Here is a 24,083-nt window from a genome sequence, read left to right as displayed (position 1 = left end):
GCCAAATTAATGTCCAATCTAAAGGCAGGTCAGAGATCTGAAGTTCAAAGTAGGAAGATACCAGGGCCAACCTGCCGCATGTGTGTCAGAGGAAAAGACTGAGGTGTCGGCTACTTTTTCAATTCACTGTGGCTCTAAATTTAAAAATAGGTACAGTTGCCAAAGCTGTGGTGTACAAATATTATTGTCACATTATCTAAAAGCCTCAGCCATGAGATTAGGTTCCCCATGGGGCTAAGAGGGTCTGTGGGGAGGATTCTTGTTCTCAATGATGAGGACATTGACCTCCACATGGCCATTCAGAGCGGCGTGGTGCAAGGCTGTGCGTCCCCCTCGGTCAGAGACATTGACGCTGCTCAGCAGGGGAATGATGACTTCTGCACACTTGACAGCCTTATTGGCTGCTGCCACGTGGAGCGGGGTCTGCCAGTTCTTGTCCCTCGCGTTGACGTCAGCCGAGTGCTTAATCAACACTTGCACTGCTTCCTACAACAAAAGCAGAATTTGCAGGGTCACTGACAAACACACTCAGTCAATCCTTATTGAATATAAGATGCTTCACCAGACCCTGGAACTACAGAAAGGGAAAGGCTCCCTGCCCTCACAGGCTGGCTCACGACGTATATTCTTCTGAGACAAGCAAGGTCATACGGGATGAAGATTAAAAGAGGGGCACAGATTAAAACAGATTCACTCTCCCTTTCTCTGTTAGGCCAAGAGCCCTGGCAAAACTCCAAAACCAAATAAACTTCCAAGTGTAAGGTTTCCTTACAGAATATAAGGTATCCTTAGGCCGAACGAGAGCACTCATGTGCAAGTGTACACAGCAGGTTAAAACAGCCATAGACCAAAGGGCCCCCAAAGATCCTCCAAGGTTAGCCATATTTGTCAGTAAGCCTCCATCTTCCAAAGCCAAAGGCCCCAAAGCTCTCCAGACATTCTTGGATCAATTTATAAATCTTTGGTTCTCTTGGTCAAATCTCAACCCTCCCTGTGTGATCAATAAGAAGTCAAGGGAAGAGGATGTCTATTACCACCTCAACTTGAAGTTACAAAATTGTTTCTTCTTTCCCCAATCTTTTCTATGTTAAAATGAGACTTTTTTTCTGCTCTTGAGTCCCTTCACCCTTACTGAGCCTCCCACTTTTGATTTTCCTTCTATTGACCTCATCATCTTATTAGCCTCTTGAACTATAACTCTCCACCTTGGCTGTGCAATGGAATCACCTGGGGAGCTCTTAAAAATACACATGACGGTTCTGTATTGATTCTAACTGGCCTCAGAATGTCTGTAAAGCTCCCTGGGGACTCTGTTATGCAGCCAGGATCGAGGACACTCTTCTCTTTAGTCAAGTAAATGACACAGCTTCTCTCAAGAGAAGGGAATAGCTGTCGGTTGTTTCTCTTTATGTCTAGAGACATCCCTGAGACCAGTTGGATGTCCCTGGCTCCTTTATGGACATCTTGTCAATGTGGCATCAATAGACCAATGAAAGGCATTAGTACCACATTCCTGTCACCCTTCATGGACAAAGAACTTACCCTTGCCCACCTTAATCCCCAAAGACCTGGACTGTCTATCAACTTTATCATGCAGGTATATAAAGAATCCCAAAAAAGTAGATGATTTGAACTCTCAGAATTAACATTTTAACCAGGGACATAAATGATGAAATAAAAAAAATGTTCCACGAATCAGTAGTGGCAACATATTGAGATGAATGGTTAACCTGAACAGTAGAATGAGAGCAAAAAGAAGTTAACTTTGCAAATTAGAGAATACACTTTAAGAAAACAATGGGACTCCATTTAGATGCTATAAATAAAGGGCAATAAACTGATAGGATCCAAGCAAACAATCAATTTGTTAAGATTACCAAAAGGGAAAAAAAAAAGATATATGCCACCCATCCTCAGCACAACTGATGATAATGACTATTAAATAGTCTTTGAGTACATCTATTATTAATGCTCGCTTTCTATGTAAAAAACACTGTTAGAACTATGGAAGATTGAGGGAAACATTAGTCAGGCTCTATCCTAACAACTAGGTGGGTGAACAAAAAATAAAAGAAAAGCTAGATCACAATATAAGCGTTAAGATTTAAATAAGAGAAAAATAATATTTTTATCAACTTTCATCTCATAAATTATTCAGTTTATGTAGATGTGCAGTCAATTGTAATATGGGAAGAAAATATTGGAACCTCCATTTATATTTTATTTCTTTAAAAAGGAAAGCATTTGGGCTTCCCTGGTGGCGGAGTGGTTGAGAGTCCGCCTGCCGATGCAGGGGACACGGGTTCGTGCCCCAGTCCGGGAAGATCCCACATGCCGCAGAGCGGCTGGGCCCGTGAGCCATGGCCGCTGAGCCTGCGCGTCCGGAGCCTGTGCTCCGCAACGGGAGAGGCCACAACAGTGAGAGGCCCGCGTACCGGGGTTGGTGGGGGGGAAGGAAAGCATTTAAGCTGGTATTTAACTTCTGGATTGGTGTCCTGCCCTCAGTCAGCTCCATGGAAGATCTTGCCTCACAGTGTTGGAGATGCCCTCAAGGAGGGGTGGGGCTTCCACAGTGCTGGGGGGGTGGGGCTTGCCCTCTCCATTCATTCACTTCGAGTGCACTGAAATACAGAGTGATGGCCTGCCGAGTCCATTTACAGATTGTAATATGTACCCTTAAACTAAAAACACCCTAAAATGGACAAGATTTATGCAAGGAACCCACAGATTAAAGATAATAATAATACCAATGCGAGCATAAATGATGTGAAAGTCACAGAGCTGACACCTCTACTCCTCGTAAAAGCTTTCTATCACCTACATTACAAGGTAAAAGTAATGACAAATGTAATCAGATCTAACAAGAGCTTGGCAAAAACAGAGAAATCATCAAAAGTCTATTATCTAGGGCTTCCCTGGTGGCGCAGTGGTTAAGAATCCACCTGCCAGTGCAGGGGACACAGGTTCGAGCCCTGGTCTGCAAAGATCCCACATGCCATGGAGCAACTAAGCCTGTGTGCCACAACTACTGAGCCTGCACTCTAGAGCCCGTGAGCTACAACTACTGAGCCCACGTACTGCAACTACCGAAGCCCATGTGGCTAGAGCCCATACTCTGCAACAAGGGAAGCCACTGCAATGAGAAGCCCGCGCACCGCAAGGAAGAGTAGCCCCCACTCGCCGCAACTAGAGAAAGCCCGTGCACAGCAACAAAGACCCAACGCAGCCAAAAATAAACAAATAAATTTATATATATATATAAAAAAAGTCTATTATCTATATGGTTATTTAAGACTAGGACAAATGAAAAGCCTCACTTTAATATTTCACCTGTGCCTTGAAATACTATCTAATGATAGTAGTTCTTATATATAATTTATAAATAAATGAGATGCATATTCTGGAGATGCATGCTGAAAAAGTTTTGCAGATACGTGGCCAAAAGGGTTGGAGATAACCATCTCAAAAGCAGTACTATAAAAAATGATATATATCCTTTTCACACATTCACAGCAAAATAACAATACATACTGTCTTTTTAATACCTTTGCTTTGTATATTATTTTACTGTACTTGTACAGATTCTTGCTTTGCATTAAATATTATGTAAATTCAGGATAGACTAACAAAACAGAAAATGTACAGCAACATTTCACAAATTTATAAGACCAATTCATGAGAAATTTGTTTTTTAAAGGTAACAAAATATGATTGCTCTTAGAGTAACTGCGACTAGGTGAATGAGATATTACCTAGGAGAGGCCCTACTTTTAAACGAATATTTAGGAATGATTTGCATTGTATACACAGCAATACTTTAAGCAAAGAAAATATACATTCATATGCCAGTTATAGTTTATATATAAATAAGTGCTTTTAGAGTTTGTGGGGGAAAAAAACCATATTCTTAAGTAGACAATACTTCTAAAAATATTTTAATCAGATAAATTTTGGTTTGGTTTTGTAAATAAAATTTTTTTGGAACACAGCCTCATTCATTTGTTTACATATTATCTATGGTTGCTTTCAAATTATAACAGCAGAGTTGAGTATTTGTGACAGAGACCACATGCAGCCATCAAAGCTTAAAATATTTACTATCTCACCCTTCACGGAAAAAGTTTGCAGACCCCTGGACTAGCTCTCTGTTTGAATTACCACAAACTATAAATGATCAAATCTGGTTAAAATAAAATTTTGTTATTTACCAGCATGAAAAAATACTATTTTTATGTCCAAATAGTCTTCAGGAGGGCAGGTCCTATGAAAAGAGTCAGAGGCCTCTGAGTTCAGCTCTTGCTATGTGATGGTGGGTCTACAGTGAATTTTGGGAGGGGGCCAAACAGAGTTGCATTGCTCTGCATAATAGAGTGGGAAGCATTTAGAGCTTGGCAGGAAGGAAGGGATGAGGACAGAGAGACTGGAGAGAGGATGTGGCCCTGCATCCCAGGGAGGAGGTGTACATCTGGGTGGGAACACAGTCAACAGGCCAAGAGGGAAGAGGAGAAAGCTGATGCATAAACCCAATGAATGCAGCAAGAGCAGGCTTGTGGAGCCAGGCAACCAAAACTTAAATCTCCAGGAATTCTTTGGAATTGTTGGGAGAATATCAGACTTTGAACAAGTGGTTTCCAGTCAGTCATATCCATTTAGAAGGCTAGGTGCCCCTGACCAACATCTGGGTTATACCTAAAAAATTAGAAAAGGAAAAGGTTCAAGTTCATTGATCAGATAGGAAAAAAAGAAGTGGGTAGGGTCTCTAATAAATTTCTTTTCATGTGAACTTTACATAATTCCCACGTGAGTGCCTATTTCGCCACGTGTCTTTTGTACCAACACTCACTTTCACAGTTCAAGGACACCTATGATAACCGTTACTTTTATTTCTCTAATTTTATAAAATGTTTTAACTTTGCCATTCTCCATTTTTACTTTCATATCTGCTTATATAGTGAATTGAACAGTTTTCATCTTACTTGACAAGAAAGGACTCTATCAAGGAATACTTAGTATACAAAGGAGGGGTTCTTATTTAATTTCCAAGGATTAACCTTTTTTGAAAAAATGAAAATGCAAGTATAAAATGATTATGGAATTAAATTCACAGATATACCGGATATTAGAAGTAGAAAAGGCCTCAGGGGTCATCTGGATTGCCCCCTCATTTGATAGGCAGCTTCACTGTATAGGGAAGATGGCTGAAGATGGTTTGCCAGCCTGGGTTTAAGGGCTCATGCATTTTCTACTAGGTCCGAGCTTACTCAGCACACAGTAACAGCCAAGTACCCTGACATAAATACTTTGAAATGTTAATTCTCCTTAGTTATTTACATTTTTAAACTCTTAAGTTTTAGCCTGCCAAACTGGCTTCGTACATTTAATAGAAATGTAATACAATATTTTCACAAAAACGAAGCTTTGATTTAAAAAGACTACAATTTCCTTTTCCAAAGTTGCATTTCTCTTTCAAAAATTTTAATCTTGTAAGCATTTTAACTTGGTTTTAAGAGGAAGTAATTCTATGGCTATTTAGGGAATTACTGATTTTTGTAATCAAAAGAAGTCTCTCTTTTCCTGTATCACACATTGACTAAAAAATTAACAGCTAGGGGCTTCCCTGGTGGCGCAGTGGTTGAAAGTCCGCCTGCCAAGGCAGGGGACGCGGGTTCGTGCCCCGGTCTGGGAGGATCCCACATGCCGCGGAGCGGCTGGGCCCGTGAGCCATGGCCGCTGGGCCTGCGCGTCCGGAGCCTGTGCTCCGGCAACGGGAGAGGCCACAGCAGTGAGAGGCCCGCGTAGCGCAAAATAAAAAAAAAAATTAACAGCTAGGAGTTCGAGCTGACAGAAATTTACAAGGTAAAAAAGAAGCTAATGTGGTGGAAGGGAAGCTGAACAATTTCTGAATCAAGAAAGGATACTAAAACAGTACTTTTCAAACTATCTGTGGTGAAGGGCCAGTTTTTTTAAAAATTATTATTATTTCAAATTCATGAGTAATTAGAAGAATAATAAAATGAAAAAAGACAAAGACAAATTATAAACTCAATTATTTTATCATTTAATTTAGCAGGCATGAAATTACTCTATCAAATTTCTCTAAAAGTTGTGAAATGCTCACTCATGTCACAAAAGGAAAGACAAAAAGACTCAGACTAGTCACAAGCCACACTGCGAGCAGTGCTGCTTCAAAGTCTTGATTTCTTTTTTAATGAACAAGCATGTGTGAGGATTCCGGCCTTTCTCCTGAGTGGAGGGATCAGCCTAGTTAGCATTCAGCCTTAGGACTGTAGGCCTTGCTGGATTACACTCCACAGTAGGCTGTCCTACATGAGACACAGAAATAATAGACAGAGAGAGGAACTGTCATGGGATGTGACACAGGAGGGAATTGGAGATGGCATCTGCAGTCATTTTATTTCTACTTTTTATGACTTTCTCCTTTTATAAAGGTCACTCCAACCCTGTATAAGAAGTAGAAACATACACTGTGGCACATGGAAAAGATGAGAAGAAATAGGATACATGTGCCTTAAAAACTGTTGCCTCCAATATTTGTTTTTCTTACTCTCAAATGTGCATTGCATTTAAGTGATCATAAATTACTCATGGAAAAGTAATGCTTTATGACTATACAGAGTCTTTGTAGGCATAAACAATGTCAAATTTTATAAACTGTAAGTTGCTCTAGACCAGGGTCTGAGTCTCATACAATTTTCTATACTCGCCACAAAGCCTGGCAGGTATCTGGAACCTAATGTATATTCAATAAATTTGGGTAGAATAAATATATTGGTATAATCATTAGCAAACTCTCTAAGTAATAATATGCAAAAACTAACAAGACTTTTTTTTTATATACAGCAGGAAAATTAACAAGACATTTATATGGGCTGAGGTCCCTGAGGCTGCACTCGAGTCCCGAAGGCATTCACTCTATTAATGTAAAAAAATAACCAGTTGGGGCTTTTACCCTCTATTGATTATAGCAATTTCATATCCTGTAAGAATTGTATAAATTGGTGCCTAATTTGTTCAAATTAATCAAATTATTCTTCTAAAAGTACCTATTATTAAACTAAACTTGCACTTTATTATTATAATTATTATTAGAGTACAATTATTCTAAGAACTAGTAGTACAAAGGGAAGACTTGGGGATGTGAAAGAATTCAAACTATTCAAGAACCACTGGGGGACTTCCCTGGCGGTCCACGGAAGTGGTGGTAAAGAATCCGCCTCCCAATGCAGGGGACGCGGGTTTGATCCTTGGTTGGGGAACTAAGATCCCACATGCCACGGGGCAACTAAGCCCGGGCACTTCAACTACTGAGCTCGCCTGCCTCAATGAGAGAGCCCGCGTGCCGCAAACTACAGAGCCCACACGCCCTGGAGCCGGCGTGCCACAACTAGAGAGAAGGCTGCGCGCCGCAAGGAAGGGCCCACGCACCGCAGCAAAAAAGATCCGGGATGCTGCAACGAAGATCCCGCATGCCGCAACTAAGACCAGACGCAGCCAAAAAATAAAGAAAATAAATAATACAATAAAATAAATAAGTATTTAAAAAAAAAAGAACCACTGGCTTTAAACATTGGGAAGGCCAGATACTAAAGTATTTCCAATCTTTAATCTCTGGTCTCAAAGTGTGGTATGTAGACCACATGCATAAGAATCTTCTTTTTGAAATACAGATTTCCAGGCTCAGTTACAGGCTTCATCAAAATCACTGGGGGGTGAGGTTCTAGAACAGGTACTTTGTGTGTGCGCATAATTTTATTTATTTATTTTTTTAATTGAAGTATAGTTGATTTACAATGTTGTGCTAGTTTCAGGTATATAGCAAAGTGATTCAGCTATATATATACATGAAATTACAAAATATTGAGTATAGTTCCCTGTGCTATACAGTAGGTCCTTGTTGTTTATCTATTTTATATATAGCAGTGTTAAAACAGGTACTTTTAACAAGCACTGCAGATGATCTGAATGCACACTAAATCTGAATACTACTCATCTACCTTCTAATAGGTTATAAGATGCTTACTTCCCATTCCAGGTATGATATATGTTCTATATGTGATCATCATTTTATAATCATAAAGATAATTTATAGAAAGCATAACATTCAAGTCTCCCATATAATTTTTCCAATTCTCCTGTCTATTAGCATTTAGCCCACCATAATGACAACGTTTTTCAGAGGGAAGGGGGAAATGTGATGTTTAAAATTTAAGCTATAAAATAAAATGCTTCTCCTGATCAGATCTGGGAAACATCTTTATACCTGTCAGACTTTTGTCTGCACAGACACAAAAATAGACGCATGTTATTAGTTCGACCAGTATCCCTAGGGGTGCCCATGTGACGTGAGGGCAGCAGTGGAGCACGGCAGTTAGGAGAACAGGTTTTCGGGTTACACCCTCCTCCACTTACTGGCTGTGGTGTCTTAGGCTTGTTCCTTAACTTCTCTGAGATCACGTTTCCTAAATTAGGATTAATAACAGTGTCAATCTCAGAGAGTGATTCAGAGGTTAAAATGGAATAATGTGCAGAAAGTGCTTAGCACACTGCCTAGCACACAGTAAGTGCTCAATAAACGTTCACCGTGACAATACATATTTGAACACAACATCCTCAATTCTACACCCCAAAGACAGGATACAATTATTTTCAACATTTCTAACAACAAAATAGCCTCCAGAACAGAAAAGTGACAAGTTCAGCAAACCCTTTGGGGCTACTCTCAGTTCATTAGAGAAGAAAATGCATGTGTGAAAGGTCAAACACATTTGGACACAGGCCACAGTAGGCTCTATGGTTGTCTACCGGTTGTGTACTGGTTGTCTACCCTCTACACAGTGTCCAAGAAGGGACGCCACACTTAACAGCGCCTTCCACAGAGTGGGCTTCAATAAACGTGTCAAACTCTCCAGGTTTGTATGCATTTCATTCCTTTCCCCTACAGCTGTTCTTTTCCACGGGAAACAAAAAAGCAACAAGAATAAGCTAAACAGGGGAAACGATATGAAATAATTCACAGCAGCACTTCAGATAATTCTCCCTGGCAGCCCCAAATCTTGCTCATGTATGTTATCTAGCATTGCAAAATAAGTTTCCCTAATATTTTCATATGAGACTCTCTTCATTTCTTCACAGCTGTGGGAGCAGTCAGAGAAAGAGGGGGATGAATGGTGGCCTGGGCGGGTCAGTAAGAACACAGCACTGGTGGGCTCCGATGATCTCTTTGGTGTTTCCTCCCTGGGAATCGCAGGCATGGGGAGCAGGTGGGGGCGGGAGGAGGAGGGGACTGGGCCTAGAAGGGAGCACACAATGCAGCCTGGTCAGTACCAAGTTAAGTCTTAAAGGTTCATCTCCACAACCCAGTCTATTTTGGACAGTTTTTGAGGGATATGACCATTTCTTGATCTACTTTCTTGTCTGCAGAAGAGCTTTTGTAATGTCAAGCATGGGTGGCTGTTTAATCAGTATTATGACCTGATACTCCTATTGCTATAACAGGCTCAGGAAATGAATTTAGCAAATGAACATTATTTTTGCAGGCATAGAAATCCAAACATGAAATTTGCCTGATGTATAGAAGGCTCAGAAATGTTGACGTACACTGATAACTTTGACTTAACCTGATATCTTCTTGCACGCTATTTTTGAAACTTGTTCTGATTTTGCAGGATCCAGTGGCTTAACTTGCTTTTAGTGCCACGCTCCCATAAACAAACTTCAAGTTAGTTTACCTTGCATGCATGAAAGATGATTACCACCAGCGTTCTCTGTGCTGTATACTAGCTCCACGTTAGCAGTTTTACAGAGAACCAGGTTAACACAGCTTAAGCGGAAAACCCAGTCTTTAAAGAGTCACTCAAAAAACAATTGTTTCCTGTGCAGGCTAGATGCTAAACATACAATGACAAGCAATAGGCATGCCACTCATTGCAAAGAATGTACTGCCTAGAAGATCTTTTTAATTAAAACAGAAAAACAATTTCAGTGGTAGTTTTATATTGTGCTAAGTTAGCCAAGCTGAGTTACATTTCGCAGAGTTCCCTCCGCTGTACTGTTCCATTTAGGGTTGGTGCTGGAGAAATCTGCATGAGTTTTGGAAGGCATACATGAAACCACAGACTGAGTGGCATGTTGGGTGCCAGGTCTGTGGCAGCTTGAGCACGGTGTCACTGACCAGCTGCATCACTGTGTTGGCAAAGGGCAGTACCAGGTTGATGCTTCTTCAGATCCTGCCATATCTTCTTCAGTTTCTCCCATTCCTGGGCCAGGTGCATGCAAGCTCAGAGGTGAAGCACACAGCTCCTTCTGCAAGGGACCCACATCCATGATGCAGAGGCAGTGAGAGACAGACAGGGGTTCCAGTTTATCCCTGTTTTCCCCCATGTCATGTTTAGCTTTTCTTTTCAACTGCAGACCCTGTTGGCCTACAGTGACTTTAGGACCACACAGAAACCAAGGGGATAGCCTTACATAAACTTCTTCAGCAGCTCACACAATTGTGTAAGCTCTAATTCCTATAATAAATGTCTTATCTATATTTCTCATTGTGGTTCTGCTTCCCTGATTGAACCCTGAACCTTGAAGCCCTGAGAGAGATCAATTACCCACATTTTAGAAGCACAGGGGTTTTGAAGACAATATAGAGTTTATAAGCCTTTCAATGAAGAAATGGTTTTTAAAACATATTTGTGTAAGGAATATCACTGTTTGCCCCATCTAAGCAATAGACAGATGTGCCAGCTCTCTTACTGAACACACATATCTTCTTTGGCAAGTGTTAATAGCAAAACTCCAAAAGACCAGCCCAAACCGTCTCTGTTCTTCCCCTCTCAAGCATGCTTCCCTTTCCCCAGGTATTTTTTAGGGGAGGCATAAAGTAATGGCTATAGGCTAGAATTCACAAAAGGAAGGATGGGATGTAGCCAAGATGGCAGAGTGGGAAGACCCTGAACTCACCTTCTCCCAAAGGCACAACAAAATTGCAACTACTTACAGAGCAACTATCTATGAAAATGACCTGAAGACAGCAGAAGAGATTTCCCACAACTAAAGATATAAAGAAGGAACTACAATGAGATGGATGGGAGGGGCTAAGATGCAGTATACTCAGGACCCATACACCTGGGTCAGCAACCCAGAAGTGGGAAGAATATCACAATGGCAGAGGTCCTCCCCAAGGAGCAAGGGGTCCAAGCCCCACATTGGGCTCCCCAGCCCAGGATCCTGAATCAGGAAGATGGGCTCCCAGAAGTTCTGCTCTGAAAACCAGTGGGGCTTGTGTTCAGGAGAGCCAGAGAGCTTAGGAGCCAGACTGCTCCTAAAGGTCATGTAGAAAATCTCACACACTCCAAGTCCCAGTGCAGAGGCAGTAGTTTAAAAGGAGCCTGGGTCAGACCTACTTGCTATTCTTGGAGAGCCTCTCAGAGAGGCAGAAGGCAACCGGGACTCCATCTGAGGATAAAGACACTGGTGGCAGCCATCTGGGGGAGTTCATTCTACAATGACATCAGCACTGGCAAGTGCCATTTTGGAATCCTCCTGATAGCCTATCAGTGCTGGGGGACTTACCTGCCCACCAGCACCAGCCCAACACCCCCAAGGCTGCACAGCTAACTGCTTGGGGAAACTACCCATCCTCCAGTGGGCCCACAGCTACTCCATGAGGCAGAACCTCACAGCCTACCAAGTGGGGGCCAGCCCCACCTCCCAGCAAACCCACAATAATTGGACCCGCTCCAACAGAGGGGGGCCCACAGCCCAGATGGGGGCACCTCTAGAGCATACAGCTCTGGTGACCAGAGGGAAGCATGTTGTTGGACCCCATAGGACATCTCCTACATAAGGCCACTTCTCTAAGATCAGGAAATGTAACTGACCTACCTAATATATAGAAATAAACACAGAGAACTAGGCAAAATGAGGAGATAGAGGAGTATGTTCCAAATGAAGAAACAAGACAAAACCTCAGAAAAAGAACTAAATGAAGTAGAGATAAGTAATCTACCCAATAAATAGTTCAAGGTAATGATCATAAAGATGCCCAATGAACTCAGGAGAAGAATGGATGAACACAGCGAGCATTTTAAGAAAGAGTTAGAAAATATAAAGAAGAACCAAACAAAGCTGAAGAATACAATAACTGAAATGAAAAATATATTAGAAGGAATCAACAGTAGGTTAGATGACACAGAGGAATGGATCAGCAATCTGGAAGACAGAGTAGTGGAAATCACCCAAGCTGAATAGAAAAAAAGAATTAAAAAAAAATGAGGATAGTTTAAGAGACCTCTGCGACAACATCAAGTGTACTAACATTTCCAATATAGGGGTTCCAGAAGGAGAAGAGAAAGAGAAAGGGGCAGAGAAATAATAGCTAAAAACTCCCTTAACCTGGGGAAGGAAACAGATATCCAGGTCCAGGAATCCCAGAGAATCCCAAACAAAGCAAACCCAAAGAGGTCCACACCAAGACACAATGTAATTAAAATGACAAAAATTAAAGAAAAAAAGAGAATCTTAAAAAGAGCAATAGGTTGCTGGGGGAGAGGGAGGGGGAGCAGGCGGGGAGGGATGGATTGGGAATGTGGGATTAGCAGATGCAAACTATTATATATAGAATGGATAAACAACAAGGTCCTACTGTATAGCACAGGGAACTGTATTCAATATCCTGTGATAAAGCATAATGGAAAAGAATATGAAAAAGAATGTATATATATATATATACATATATGTATAACTGAATCACTTTGTTATACAGCAAAAACTGGCATAACATTGTAAATCAACTATACTTCAATAAGATAAAATTTTTAAAATATATTAAAAAATTAAAAATAATAAAAAATAAAAGCAGGAGGAGAAAAGCAACTAGTTATGTACAAGGGATATGATAATCAGCTGACTTTCAGCAGAAACTTTCCAGGCCAGAAGGGAGTAGCACTTTATATTCAAAGCAATGAAAGGAAAAAAACGTACAACTGAGAATATTCTACCTGGCAAGGTTATCATTCAGATTTGAAGGAGAGACAAAGAGTTTTACAGAGAAGCAAAAGCTAAAAGAATTCAGCACCACTAACCCAGCTTTACAAGAAATGTTCACAGGACTTCTGTTAGTGGAAAAGAAAAGGCCACAAGTAGAAATATGAAAATTATGAAAGGAAAAATCTCATTGGTAAAGGCAAACATAAACTACAGGTAGTAGATCAACCACTTATAAAGCTAGTAGAAAGGCTAAAAGACAAAAGTAGCAAAATCATCTATATCCACAATAACTAGTTAAGGGATACACAAAACAAAAAGATGTAAAATTTGATGTCAAAAACATTAAATATAGCAGGGGGAGTAAAAATTCAGAGTTGTTAGAATATGTTCGAAATTAAGAGATCATCAACATATACGTATACGGTAACCACAAACCAAAAACCTACAACAGATACACGTAGAAAAATAGAAAAGAATCTAAACATAACACTAAACAAAGTCATCAAATCACAATGAAAGAGAGCAAAAGAAGAAAAAAAACAAAAAAGAACTACAAAGACAACCAGAAAACAATTAATGGAATGGCATTAAGTACATACCTATCAATAATTACTTTAAATGTAAATAGACAAAATGTTCCAATTAAAAGACATATTTGCCATCCTCAGCCAAATTTCCAGCATTCAAAATAAATTCTTTCTTGAACACCTACAATGTACCAGGCTTGGGCTACATCAGGAAACAAAACAAAATCCCTGCCATCACGGTGCTTACATTCCAGTGACATGTTTGCCAAACTCAGCATGTTCAAACAGAACTGATTAACTTCCCCAACCCTTGCTCCTTTGCCTCTGCCTTCCATTGGGTTACCAATGGTAATGGTGTTATCATTCAACCAATGGCTTCTTTTCCATCTCACCCTCACAAGTTCCATATCCTGTCAGGTTCACAACTTATCTCTGCTGTCAACACTCCCCACTGCTCAGAGGACACCCAGCCCTCTGCTATTGGACCCAGCCTCTACTATCAGACTTATCTTCTACTACACCCTGTGTTCCAGCTACATCCAACTGAACTCACCATTCAATCACTTCCATGACCCTTTCCCTACAGCATGTTTGTCCTCCTGCCTCAGCCCTCTCTCCTTTTCCTGGCCTGGTAAGTCCCTATCACCCTCTAAGGACTAGCTCAATTGACATGTCTTCTTGGAAGACTTCGTCTATTCAAGAAGACAGTTATTTGCTTCTTCCTCCAACTCAGTTATGATACTGTACAGATCTGCTTACCTGTTTGCATCCCCTTCAGACTGAGAACTCACTGAAGTCAAGGATCACACCGTCCATCTTGGACCACCCCCGTCAGCCCCTAGCACCATGCCTGGCACACAGGAGGTGCTTAAACAAACAGCTGTTCAATTTGGTAACCCTCCTGCATTAGAAGTAAAAGCCTTTTGCTTACCAGTGAGAATCCCTAATTCAGCAGAAAGCATTTTTCTCTTTCTAGGAACTGGAGGTGCTAGATTAAATAAGATAATCACTCACTTCACTTCTGGAGGCAACAGCCCGGTGCAGTGGGGTCAGCCACATGTTGTCCTTGGCATTCACACGAGCTCCTGGAACCAAACAGCACAGGTTAGAGGCATAATGCAATTCTGCTGATGTGAAGTCAGATGCTATATCTTGTGCTCTCATTTGCCAGGTGCAACCAACACATTTTGTTTTGTTTTTTCCTTTCTGCCAGTCATGTGCTTTCTAGCCACCAAACAAGGAGAAGACATTGAATGCAGTAGAAGGAGCAAGATCAGGAGCTGAGGATGTCACAAGAATCGGGTCAAGACTAGATGAGAAATAACAGTGTCTCACTGGGTAGGGGATACAGTTGTAAGAAAGCTGAGATTCCCCAGAACTATAGAAATGTAGGTTCTGAAGAATGAAGAACTTTTCAGGGGTGTGTATGCATGTGTATATGTGTGTGTGTGTGTGTGTGTGTGTATGTGTTCGTGTTCCTGAATGTAACATATATTCCTGAATATAAAATATATAATCATATACATTATTTTATTTTTAGTCATTAAGCGTATCTATCTCACAGGACACACAACATGAAGTTGAGTTCTGATGAGATTTGATCTGGGCTAAAGGGATTAGCAGAAATCTGTTTTATCCAAGAATCCCAATTATTTCTCTGGAACTAGCCAAATATTTTGGTAGGAAGAAGCCAGGTTCCATGGAGCTTTTGGACAGACACAACATGAAGCCTATGTAGGCTGCTCACGGCTCGCTAACACTATGGGGTGGGCATACAGGCTGCCACACAAGCCAGAGCCCGGTCATACTCAGGGAGGTGCCCATGCTCAGCTCCCTGGGAGCCACATCACAATCATGGAGCAGAAGCCCCACAGGAACAGATTCCTGGAAAGTAGAGTATGCCCTCCGCCCATGACACCTGCACAATTCTCCATGCGTACACGCCCACCAAGCTACAACTGAACCACTACAACACCCAATATGAGCTTCCTTTTTTTGGAATCTGGATTTTGATCAGTCTTCTGGTCAGAGATGGAAAGTTTTATAAAAGGACTGCAAAAGGAGAGGAGGAGAAAAGATCTATGATATCTTTGCAGATGCAATAAGAGGACCCTGTTTTAGCCTTAGGACAACAAGGAAGGAAGCTCAAAGAAACTAGAAAGTAAGGCAGAGGAGGGGAAGTGCAAAGGAGGTGGCTCTGAGACAAGGGCCGAGAAAGTGAGTCAAGTGTAAGCAGAGGCTGACCAATCTCTGTGAGGCCAAGGCCAGCTGACAGCTAAAAAACAGGAACCATGTTTAGAAAAAAAAAAAGGCAGCAGGAGACTTTCATGGATAAAAGTGTGCTAGAAATTTAATTTAATCATAGAACTTACACTGCTTTTTCTCTTTAGCTGAAGAACAAATACCATCAACCATACTAATGATAGAAAACAAGAACATAATAATCCCTAAAACAAGAGAGAATGTCTCTTCTCCCCTCATTCTGATTTCATTAGTTGGAGGTGGGACCAGGCACAGGTAGTTTTTAAAAACTCCCCAGGACCCACGGTTATTGTAATAGGCTGTTAAGATTGAGAGCCACTGGTAAGTTGTTGCTTAATTTATCAAGCTTAAAATTATTTGAATCCTAATTCTACTAACTTCATCCAGGCAGCTTACCTGAAAAGGTTCAAGCCCCTTACATCAGTAAGAACCAAACAAAATCAGTTTGGTGGTGCTAAGACGCCAAGGCAGCAGACATCTCTCTCCCCAGTAGCAGGATGTCCTGGGCTATATGCTCTGGAGTGAAAAGAATGAGGTCTGGGAAGGACAGTGGGATTCATGGTCCGAAGACCCAGATTTGATTCTGATTTCAGCACCTACTGGCCCAGCTACCAAAAGCCACTACTCTGTAAAAATGAGGCTAACAACAACAACATAATAATACTTCTCTACCCACCTCATGAGGTGGTTGGGAGAATCAAGTGAATTTGAAGGTGCTTTGTAAATTGCAAAGCACTAGAAAAATATTAGCAGTTCTTATTTCCAAATCCCCTCTAATGTCATATTTACTTCTAAATCTATGACTCAGGTCTTCGCCCAGGAAAGTAGGGGGAAGTCAAACATATAGATTTAAGAACGCAAAGAACCATCACCTAGAGATTGCACAAACAGATATCTTTTGAAGATTAAGAGAGACTCAGATGCTAGAGAATGCCAGGGAGGAGGAAACCCAGATGTAATTGAGCGCAGAAAATATTGTGAGTTTTAAAACAAAATTTTCCCTACCAAAAAACAAATTTTAGCTCTCCTCTCCTAAGCCTAAGTTCCAAGGGAGCACCAGATGATTGTTACAAAGCCTACCTTTCTGGTTTAGAAACAAACAGCATTTAACCCTCAGGTCTTAGTATTTCTTCTTCCAACATTCAGCATTCAACCCTTCTAAAATTACCCATCTTTTTTTCAGGCCTTTACCCGGGTCATAAATATGTCTATTTTACCACATTGTGCTTATACCTGCATATCAGAAGACAGACTTTTTATTCCCTCTCGTAACTCAAATGTATATTTGTTACTTAGTCCTAGGCTGTTTCTTTGACACGTCACAAACATCACCCAGATTTCACGAAGAGCTGGATTCAAGTCTCATTCCCTACCGGTAGAGATGGCTGTATCAGGGTGTCCCTTCAGATTCCCTGTCCACTTTTAAGGGACTTCCGTGTCACGAAGTCAAATCAGTCATCTGAGATGAAGAACATCTGGCCGTAAGTTCCCTCTGTTTCTGGGTTTGAATTTTCACCTGGCTGTCTGCATGATGTTCTTTCTTATCAACACTTTAGTACGTTTGTAGGAAGGAATGCTACATGAGACAGATTGATACCCGCTATGGGTAGCATATCAGTTCTGCCTCAGAGCCTCTAAATCAGTGCTGCCCAATGGAAATATAATGTGAACCAAGTAACTGAAAATGTTCTAGTAACCACACTAAAAAGGGTATAAAAAACAAGTAAATTAACTTTAGTAATATATTTTACTTACTTAACTCAATATATCCAAAATATTATCATGTAATTGAATTTTTTAATTATTGAGATAATTTGCATTCTTTTTTTCATGCTAAAGCTTCAAACTCCCATGTGTATTTCACACGCACAGCACATCTCCATTCAATCGGGCCACACTTCAAGTGTTCAATAGCCACAGCTGGAGTGTGGCTACCATACTGAACAGTGCAGCTCTAAATGCTAGGTGGCAGACCCCAGGCTTGGCTACTCGTTTGTTTGAGTAGCTCTCTTCAGTTCTAAGGAGCTATGATTCTACCATTAGAGCTGTGAAATTGCTAAGAGCCGTGTTAAGAATGGCTGAACGCTGACTATACTAACGTACGTGTAATCCATTTAATAGGGAGATACTCTTATTATGCCAGTTTTATAGATGAGGGAACCAAGGCCATGAGAAATAACATGCTCCAGGTCCCCAGCTAGGAAATGGTAGATTTGAACCTAGGTGGTCTGACATCAAAGCCAAACTCTAGGGCAGTATGCCTCACTTCAAAATTAGTAACATTCACACAGCATTCAACTAACACTGATTGCATTTCCCTTCCATTTCCCCCATCTTTCTCTCTGGTCCTTAGAGTCACTCTTCTCTCCCTCTTTCTCCATTTTCATGTATATATTTTTCATATATATGTATATATTCCCCCTTGATTTCATTCCTTCTTTCTCATATTTTTCCTTCTAGTTCCAAACACCGGTTATAACAATATGGAACAGAAATACATATTTTGTTATTCATGGTCTTTCACAGAGTAAATATTGTGTATAAACTTAAAAAGTTATGCAAGAAGAAGAAACCCAAATGGTAAGACACATGTGAAAAGATACTTCTCAAAACTCATCAGGGAGAAGCAAATGAAAGCAACATTAACAAAGCATATCGCACACATCAAATTGGGGAAAATTTTAAAGTGTGAAATGCCAAGAGTTACCAAGGATATGGAACAACAGGGAAACATAGATACAGAAGGTGAGAGTGTGAATTGGTACAACCCCCTTTTGAAACAGGGTGGTGCTACCTAATAAAACTGATAAAGTGCGTGTCCTACACCACCCAGCAATTCCACCCTATCATATACCCTAGAGAAACTCTCATACATGTACAAGAATAGTCACTGAAGCATGTGTGTAACAGCATGATATTGGGATCCTAAATGTTGATCAAGAGGAAAATGGAAAAATACACTGTGGTACATTTGTACAATGGGATGCTACAATGTCATGGAAATGAACAGACTGAAGTTACATATATAAACATATGCACTTCAAAAACACAACACTGAATGAACAAATGAAGTTGCAGATTAATACCAATGGCTTAATACTAGTTACATAAAGTTTTTAAATTTACAAAAAAACAAAGCAATATGTTGTTTATAGATGCATAGATTGAAATAATAGTAATAAATGTGGCTAAAGAAAACAACTACCAATTCTGGCTAGTGGTTGACTCTTGGGAGGGAAGGTGTGAAAGGATAAGGAAAGGATACAATGGGCTTCAACTGTGTCTTCAATGCTTTACTTTCTTTTCAAAAAGATATAATGCAAGTACAGAAAAATCTTAAGATTTCTTAAAGCTTGATATACATGGGTATTAATTACATTATTCTCCATACTTTTCTATATGTTTGAAATATTTTCTAATAAAACACTTTTAAGAAAGCTAGTACACTTAAAGTTTTATGTCTCTTAATGAAAATGGTTCGGGGGGATTAAGTTGCTTTTTCTTACACAACTTTTTTCTTGGTTAGTCACCCTTCTTGTTAGAAAAATGACACTTTCATATAAAATGGCCCATTCACAGTCTCTTCCAGGACTTTCCTAAGGCTCACCCAAGGTGAGTAAGGAAAGACGAGAAAGAGCTGCTGTTGGATTTGCAGATGACCTCATTTGTACAGTCCATTTAGATAAGAAAATTTCAAGTTAACTACGTGTTATTTGCTGGTCTTATTGTCATTTTTTTCTCATGCTGTCCTCTCTCCACAATCACTATCGCTGATCTCCCCAGCTGTTGAATAGAGGCAAGTCAGCACATGCAGGAAAGGCAGGACCTCAGAAGTCTGTGCCTCTTGGGATGAAGATGGCGGAGTAGAAGGATGTGCACTCACTCCCTCTTGTGAGAGCACTGAAATCACAATTAACTGCTGAAAAACCATAGATAGAAGACACTGGAACTCACCAAAAAAGATACCCCACATCCAAAGGCAAAGGAGAAGCCGCAATGAGACAACAGGAGGGGTGCAATCACAATAAAATCAAATCCCATAACTGCTGGGTGGGTGACTCAAAAACTGGAGAACAATTATACCATAGAAGTCCACCCACTGCAGTGAGGGTTCTGAACCCCATGTCAGGCTTCCCAACCTGGCGATCCGGCAACAGGAGGAGGAATTCCCAGAGAATCAGACTTTGAAGGCTAGCAGGATTTGACTGCAGGACTTGGACAGCACTGCGGGAAACAGAGACTCTACTTTTGGAGGGCACACACAAAGCATCAGGACCCAGAGGAAGGAGCAGTGACCCCATAGGAGACTGAACCAGACCTACCTGCTAGTGTTGGAGGGTCTCCTACAGAGGCGGCGGGCGGCTGTGGCTCACTGCAGGGACAAGGACACCAACAGCACAAGTTCTGGGAAGCAATCCTTGGTGTGAGCCCTCCAAGAGTCTGCCATTAGCCCCACTAAAGAGCATGTGGCCTCCAGTGCTGGGTCGCCTCAGGCCAAACAACCAACAGGGAGGGAACTCAGCCCCACCCATGAGCAGACAAGTGGATTAAAGTTTTACTGAGCTCTGCCCACCAGAGCAACACCCAGCTCTACCAACCACCAGTCCCTCCCATCAGGAAGCTTGTAAAAGTCTCTTAGATAGCCTCATCCATCAGAGGGCAGACAGCAGAAGCAAGAAGAACTACAATTCTGCAGCATGTGGAACGAAAACCACATTCACAGAAAGAGAGACAAAATGAAAAGGCAGAGGACTATGTACCAGATGAAGGAAAAAGATAAAATCCCAGAAAAACAACTCAATGGAGTGGAGAGAGGTAACCTTCCAGAAAAAGAATTCGTAATAATGACAGTGAACATGATCCAGGACCTTGGAAAAAGAATGGAGGCAAAGATTGAAAAGATGCAAGAAATGTTTAACAAAGACATAAAAGATTAAAGAACAAACACCTAGAAGAATTAAAGAACAAACAAACAGAGATGAACAATACAATAACTGAAATGAAAAATACACTAGAAGGAATCAATAGCAGAATAACTGAGGCAGAAGAACAGATAAGTGAACTGGAAGACAGAATGGTGGAATTCACTGCCACAGAAGAGAATAAAGAAAAAAGAATGAAAAGAAATGAAGACAGCCTAAGAGACCTCTGGGACAACATTAAATGCACCAACATCTGCAACATAGGGGTCCCAGAAGGAGAAGAGAGAGAAAGAGAAAGGACCCGAGAAAATACTTGAAGGGATTATAGTTGAAAACTTCCCTCACACGGGAAAGGAAATAGCCACCCAAGTCCAAGAAGTGCAGAGAGTCCCAAGGAGGATAAACCCAAGGAGAAACATGCCAAGACACATAGTGATCAAATTGACAAAAATTAAAGACAAAGAAAAAGTATTAAAAGCAACAAGGGGGGCTTCCCTGGTGGCGCAGTGGTTGCGAGTCCGCCTGCCGATGCAGGGGACGCGGGTTCGTGCCCCGGTCTGGGAGGATCCCACATGCCGCGGAGCGGCTGGGCCCGTGAGCCATGGCCGCTGAGCCTGCGCGTCTGGAGCCTGTGCTCCGCAACGGGAGAGGCCACAGCAGTGAGAAGCCCGCGTACCGCAAAAACCAAAAACAAAACCAAAAAAAAAAAAAAAAAAAAAAAAAAAGCAACAAGGGAAAAACGACAGAAAACATACAAGGGAACTCCCATAAGGTTAACAGCTGATTTCTCAGCAGAAACTCTACAAGCCAGAAGGGAGTGCACGATATATTTAAAGTGATGAAAGGGAAAAAACTACAACCAAGGTTACTTTACACAGCAAGGATCTCATTCAGATTCGAGGGAGAAATCAAAAGCTTTACAGACAACCAAAAGCTAAGAGAATTCAGCACCACCAAACCAGCTCTACAACAAATGCTAAAGGAACTTCTCTAAGTGGGAAACACAAGAGAAGAAAAGGACCTATAAAAACAAACCCAAAACAATTAAGAAAATGGTCATAGGAACATACATATAGATAATTACCTTAAACGTGAATGGATTAAATGCTCCAACCAAGACACAGGCTCACTGGATGGATACAAAAACAAGACCCATCTATATGCTGTCTACAAGGGACCCACTTCACACCTAGGGACACATACAGACTGTAAGTGACGGGATAGAAAAAGATATTTCATGCAAGTGGAAGTCAAAAGAAAGCTGGAGTAGCAATACTCATATCAGATAAAATAGACTTTAAAATAAAGAATGTTACAAGAGACAAGGAAGGACACTACATAATGATCAGGGGATCAACCCAAGAAGAAGATATAATGATTATAAATATATATGCACCCAACATAGGAGCACCTCAATACATAAGGCAAATGCTAACAGTTATAAAAGAGGAAGTTGACAGTAACACAATAATAGTGGGGGACTTTAACACCTCACTTACACCAAGGGACAGATCATCCAGACAGAAAATTAATAAGGATACACAAGCTTTAAGTGACACAATAGAACAGACAAATTTAACTGATATTTATAGGACATTCCATGCAAAAACAGCAGATTACACTTTCTTCTCACGTGCACATGGAACATACTCCAGGACAGATCACATCTTGGGTCACAAATCAAGCCTTGATAAATTTAAGAAATTGAAATCATATCAAGCATCTTTTCTGACCACAATGCTATGAGATTAGAAATAATAATAATACAGGGAAAAAAACATAAAAAACACAAACACATGGAGGCTACACAATACATTACTAAATAACCAAGAGATCACTGAAGAAATCAAAGAGGAAATCAAAAAATACCTAGAGACAAAAGACAATGAAAACACGATAATCCAAAACCTAAGGTATGCAGCAAAAGCAGTTCTAAGAGAGAAGTTTATAGCTATACAATCCTACCTCAAGAAACAAGAAAAATCTCAAACAATCTAATGTTACACCTAAAGGAACTAGAGAAAGAAGAACAAACAAAACCCAAAGTTAGTAGAAGGAAAGAAATCATAAAGATTAGAGCAGAAATAAATAAAATAGAAACAGAGAAAACAATAGCAAAGATCAACAAAACTAGAAGGTGATTCTTTGAGAAAGTAAACAAAATTGATAAACCTTTAGCCAGACTCATCAAGAAAAAGAGGGAGAGGACTCAAATCAATTAAATTAGAAAAGAAAAAAGAAAAGTTACAATGGACACCGAAGAAATACAAAGCATCATGACAGACTACTACAAGCAACTCTATGCCAATAAAATGGACAACCTGGAAAAAATGGACGAATGCTTAGAAAGGTATAACCTTCCAAGACTGAACCAGGAAGAAACAGAAAATATGAATAGACCAATCAAAAGTAATGAAATTGAAACTGTGATTAAAAATCTTCCAACAGGGCTTCCCTGGTGGCGCAGTGGTTGAGAGTCTGCCTGCCGATGCAGGGGACACGGGCTTGTACCCTGGTCTGGGAAGATCCCACATGCCACGGAGCGGCTGGGCCCATGAGCCATGGCCGCTGAGCCTGCGCATCCGGAGCCTGTGCTCCGCAACGGGAGAGGCCACAACAGTGAGAGGCCCGCGTACCGCAAAAAAAAAAAAAAAAAAAATCTTCCAACAAACAAAAATCCAGGACCAGATGACTTCACAGGTGAATTCTATCAAACATTTAGAGAAGAGCTAACACCCATCCTTCTCAAACTCTTCCAAAAAATTGCAGAGGAAGGAACATTTCCAAACTCATTCTATGAGGCCACCATCACCCTAATGCCAAAACCAGACAAACGTACTACAAAAAAAGAAAATTACAGACCAATATCAGTGATGATGAATATAGATGCAAAAATCCTCAACAAAATACTAGCAAACAGAATCCAACAACACATTAAAAGGATCATACACCATGATCAAGTGGGATTTATCCCAGGAATGCAAGGATTCTTCAATATACGCAAATCAATCAGTGAGATACACCATATTAATAAATTAAAGAATAAAAACCATATGATCATCTCAACAGATGCAGAAAAAGCTTTTGACAAAATTCAACACCCATTTATGATAAAAACTCTCCAGAAAGTGGGCATAGAGGGAGCCTACCTCAATGTAATAAAAGCCATATACAACAAACCCACAGCAAACATCATTCTCAATGGTGAAAAACTGAAAGCATTTCCTCCAAGATCAGGAACAAGACAAGGATGTCCACTCTCACTGCTATTATTCAACATAGTTTTGGAAGTCCTAGCCATGGCAATCAGAGAAGAAAAAGAAATAAAAGGAATACAAATTGGAAAAGAAGGAGTAAAACTGTCACTGTT

At 40.7% G+C, this 24,083-nt stretch overlaps 1 protein-coding gene across 2 annotated transcripts in view; it reads right to left on the bottom strand.

Annotated features, from left to right (window-relative positions):
• ANKRD44 (ankyrin repeat domain 44) overlaps positions 1-24,083 on the bottom strand; it is a gene marked incomplete at its 3' end in the record, with an annotated part of 199,775 nt that overhangs the window by 120,587 nt on the left and 55,105 nt on the right. For both annotated transcript variants that reach the window (XM_079710777.1, XM_079710776.1), the window contains exons 3-4: positions 14,544-14,614; positions 286-486 (exon numbers count right to left, since the gene is read on the bottom strand). In XM_079710777.1, coding sequence (XP_079566903.1) covers positions 286-486; positions 14,544-14,614 — 272 coding nt within the window. The remainder of the gene's footprint in view (positions 1-285; positions 487-14,543; positions 14,615-24,083) is intronic.

Source organism: Hyperoodon ampullatus (assembly GCF_949752795.1).
Source record: "Hyperoodon ampullatus genome assembly, chromosome: 8".
NCBI classification, from domain to species: domain Eukaryota; kingdom Metazoa; phylum Chordata; class Mammalia; order Artiodactyla; family Ziphiidae; genus Hyperoodon; species Hyperoodon ampullatus.
Note: the sequence above shows the minus strand (reverse complement) of the source record. Positions and strands in the feature narration are given on the sequence as shown.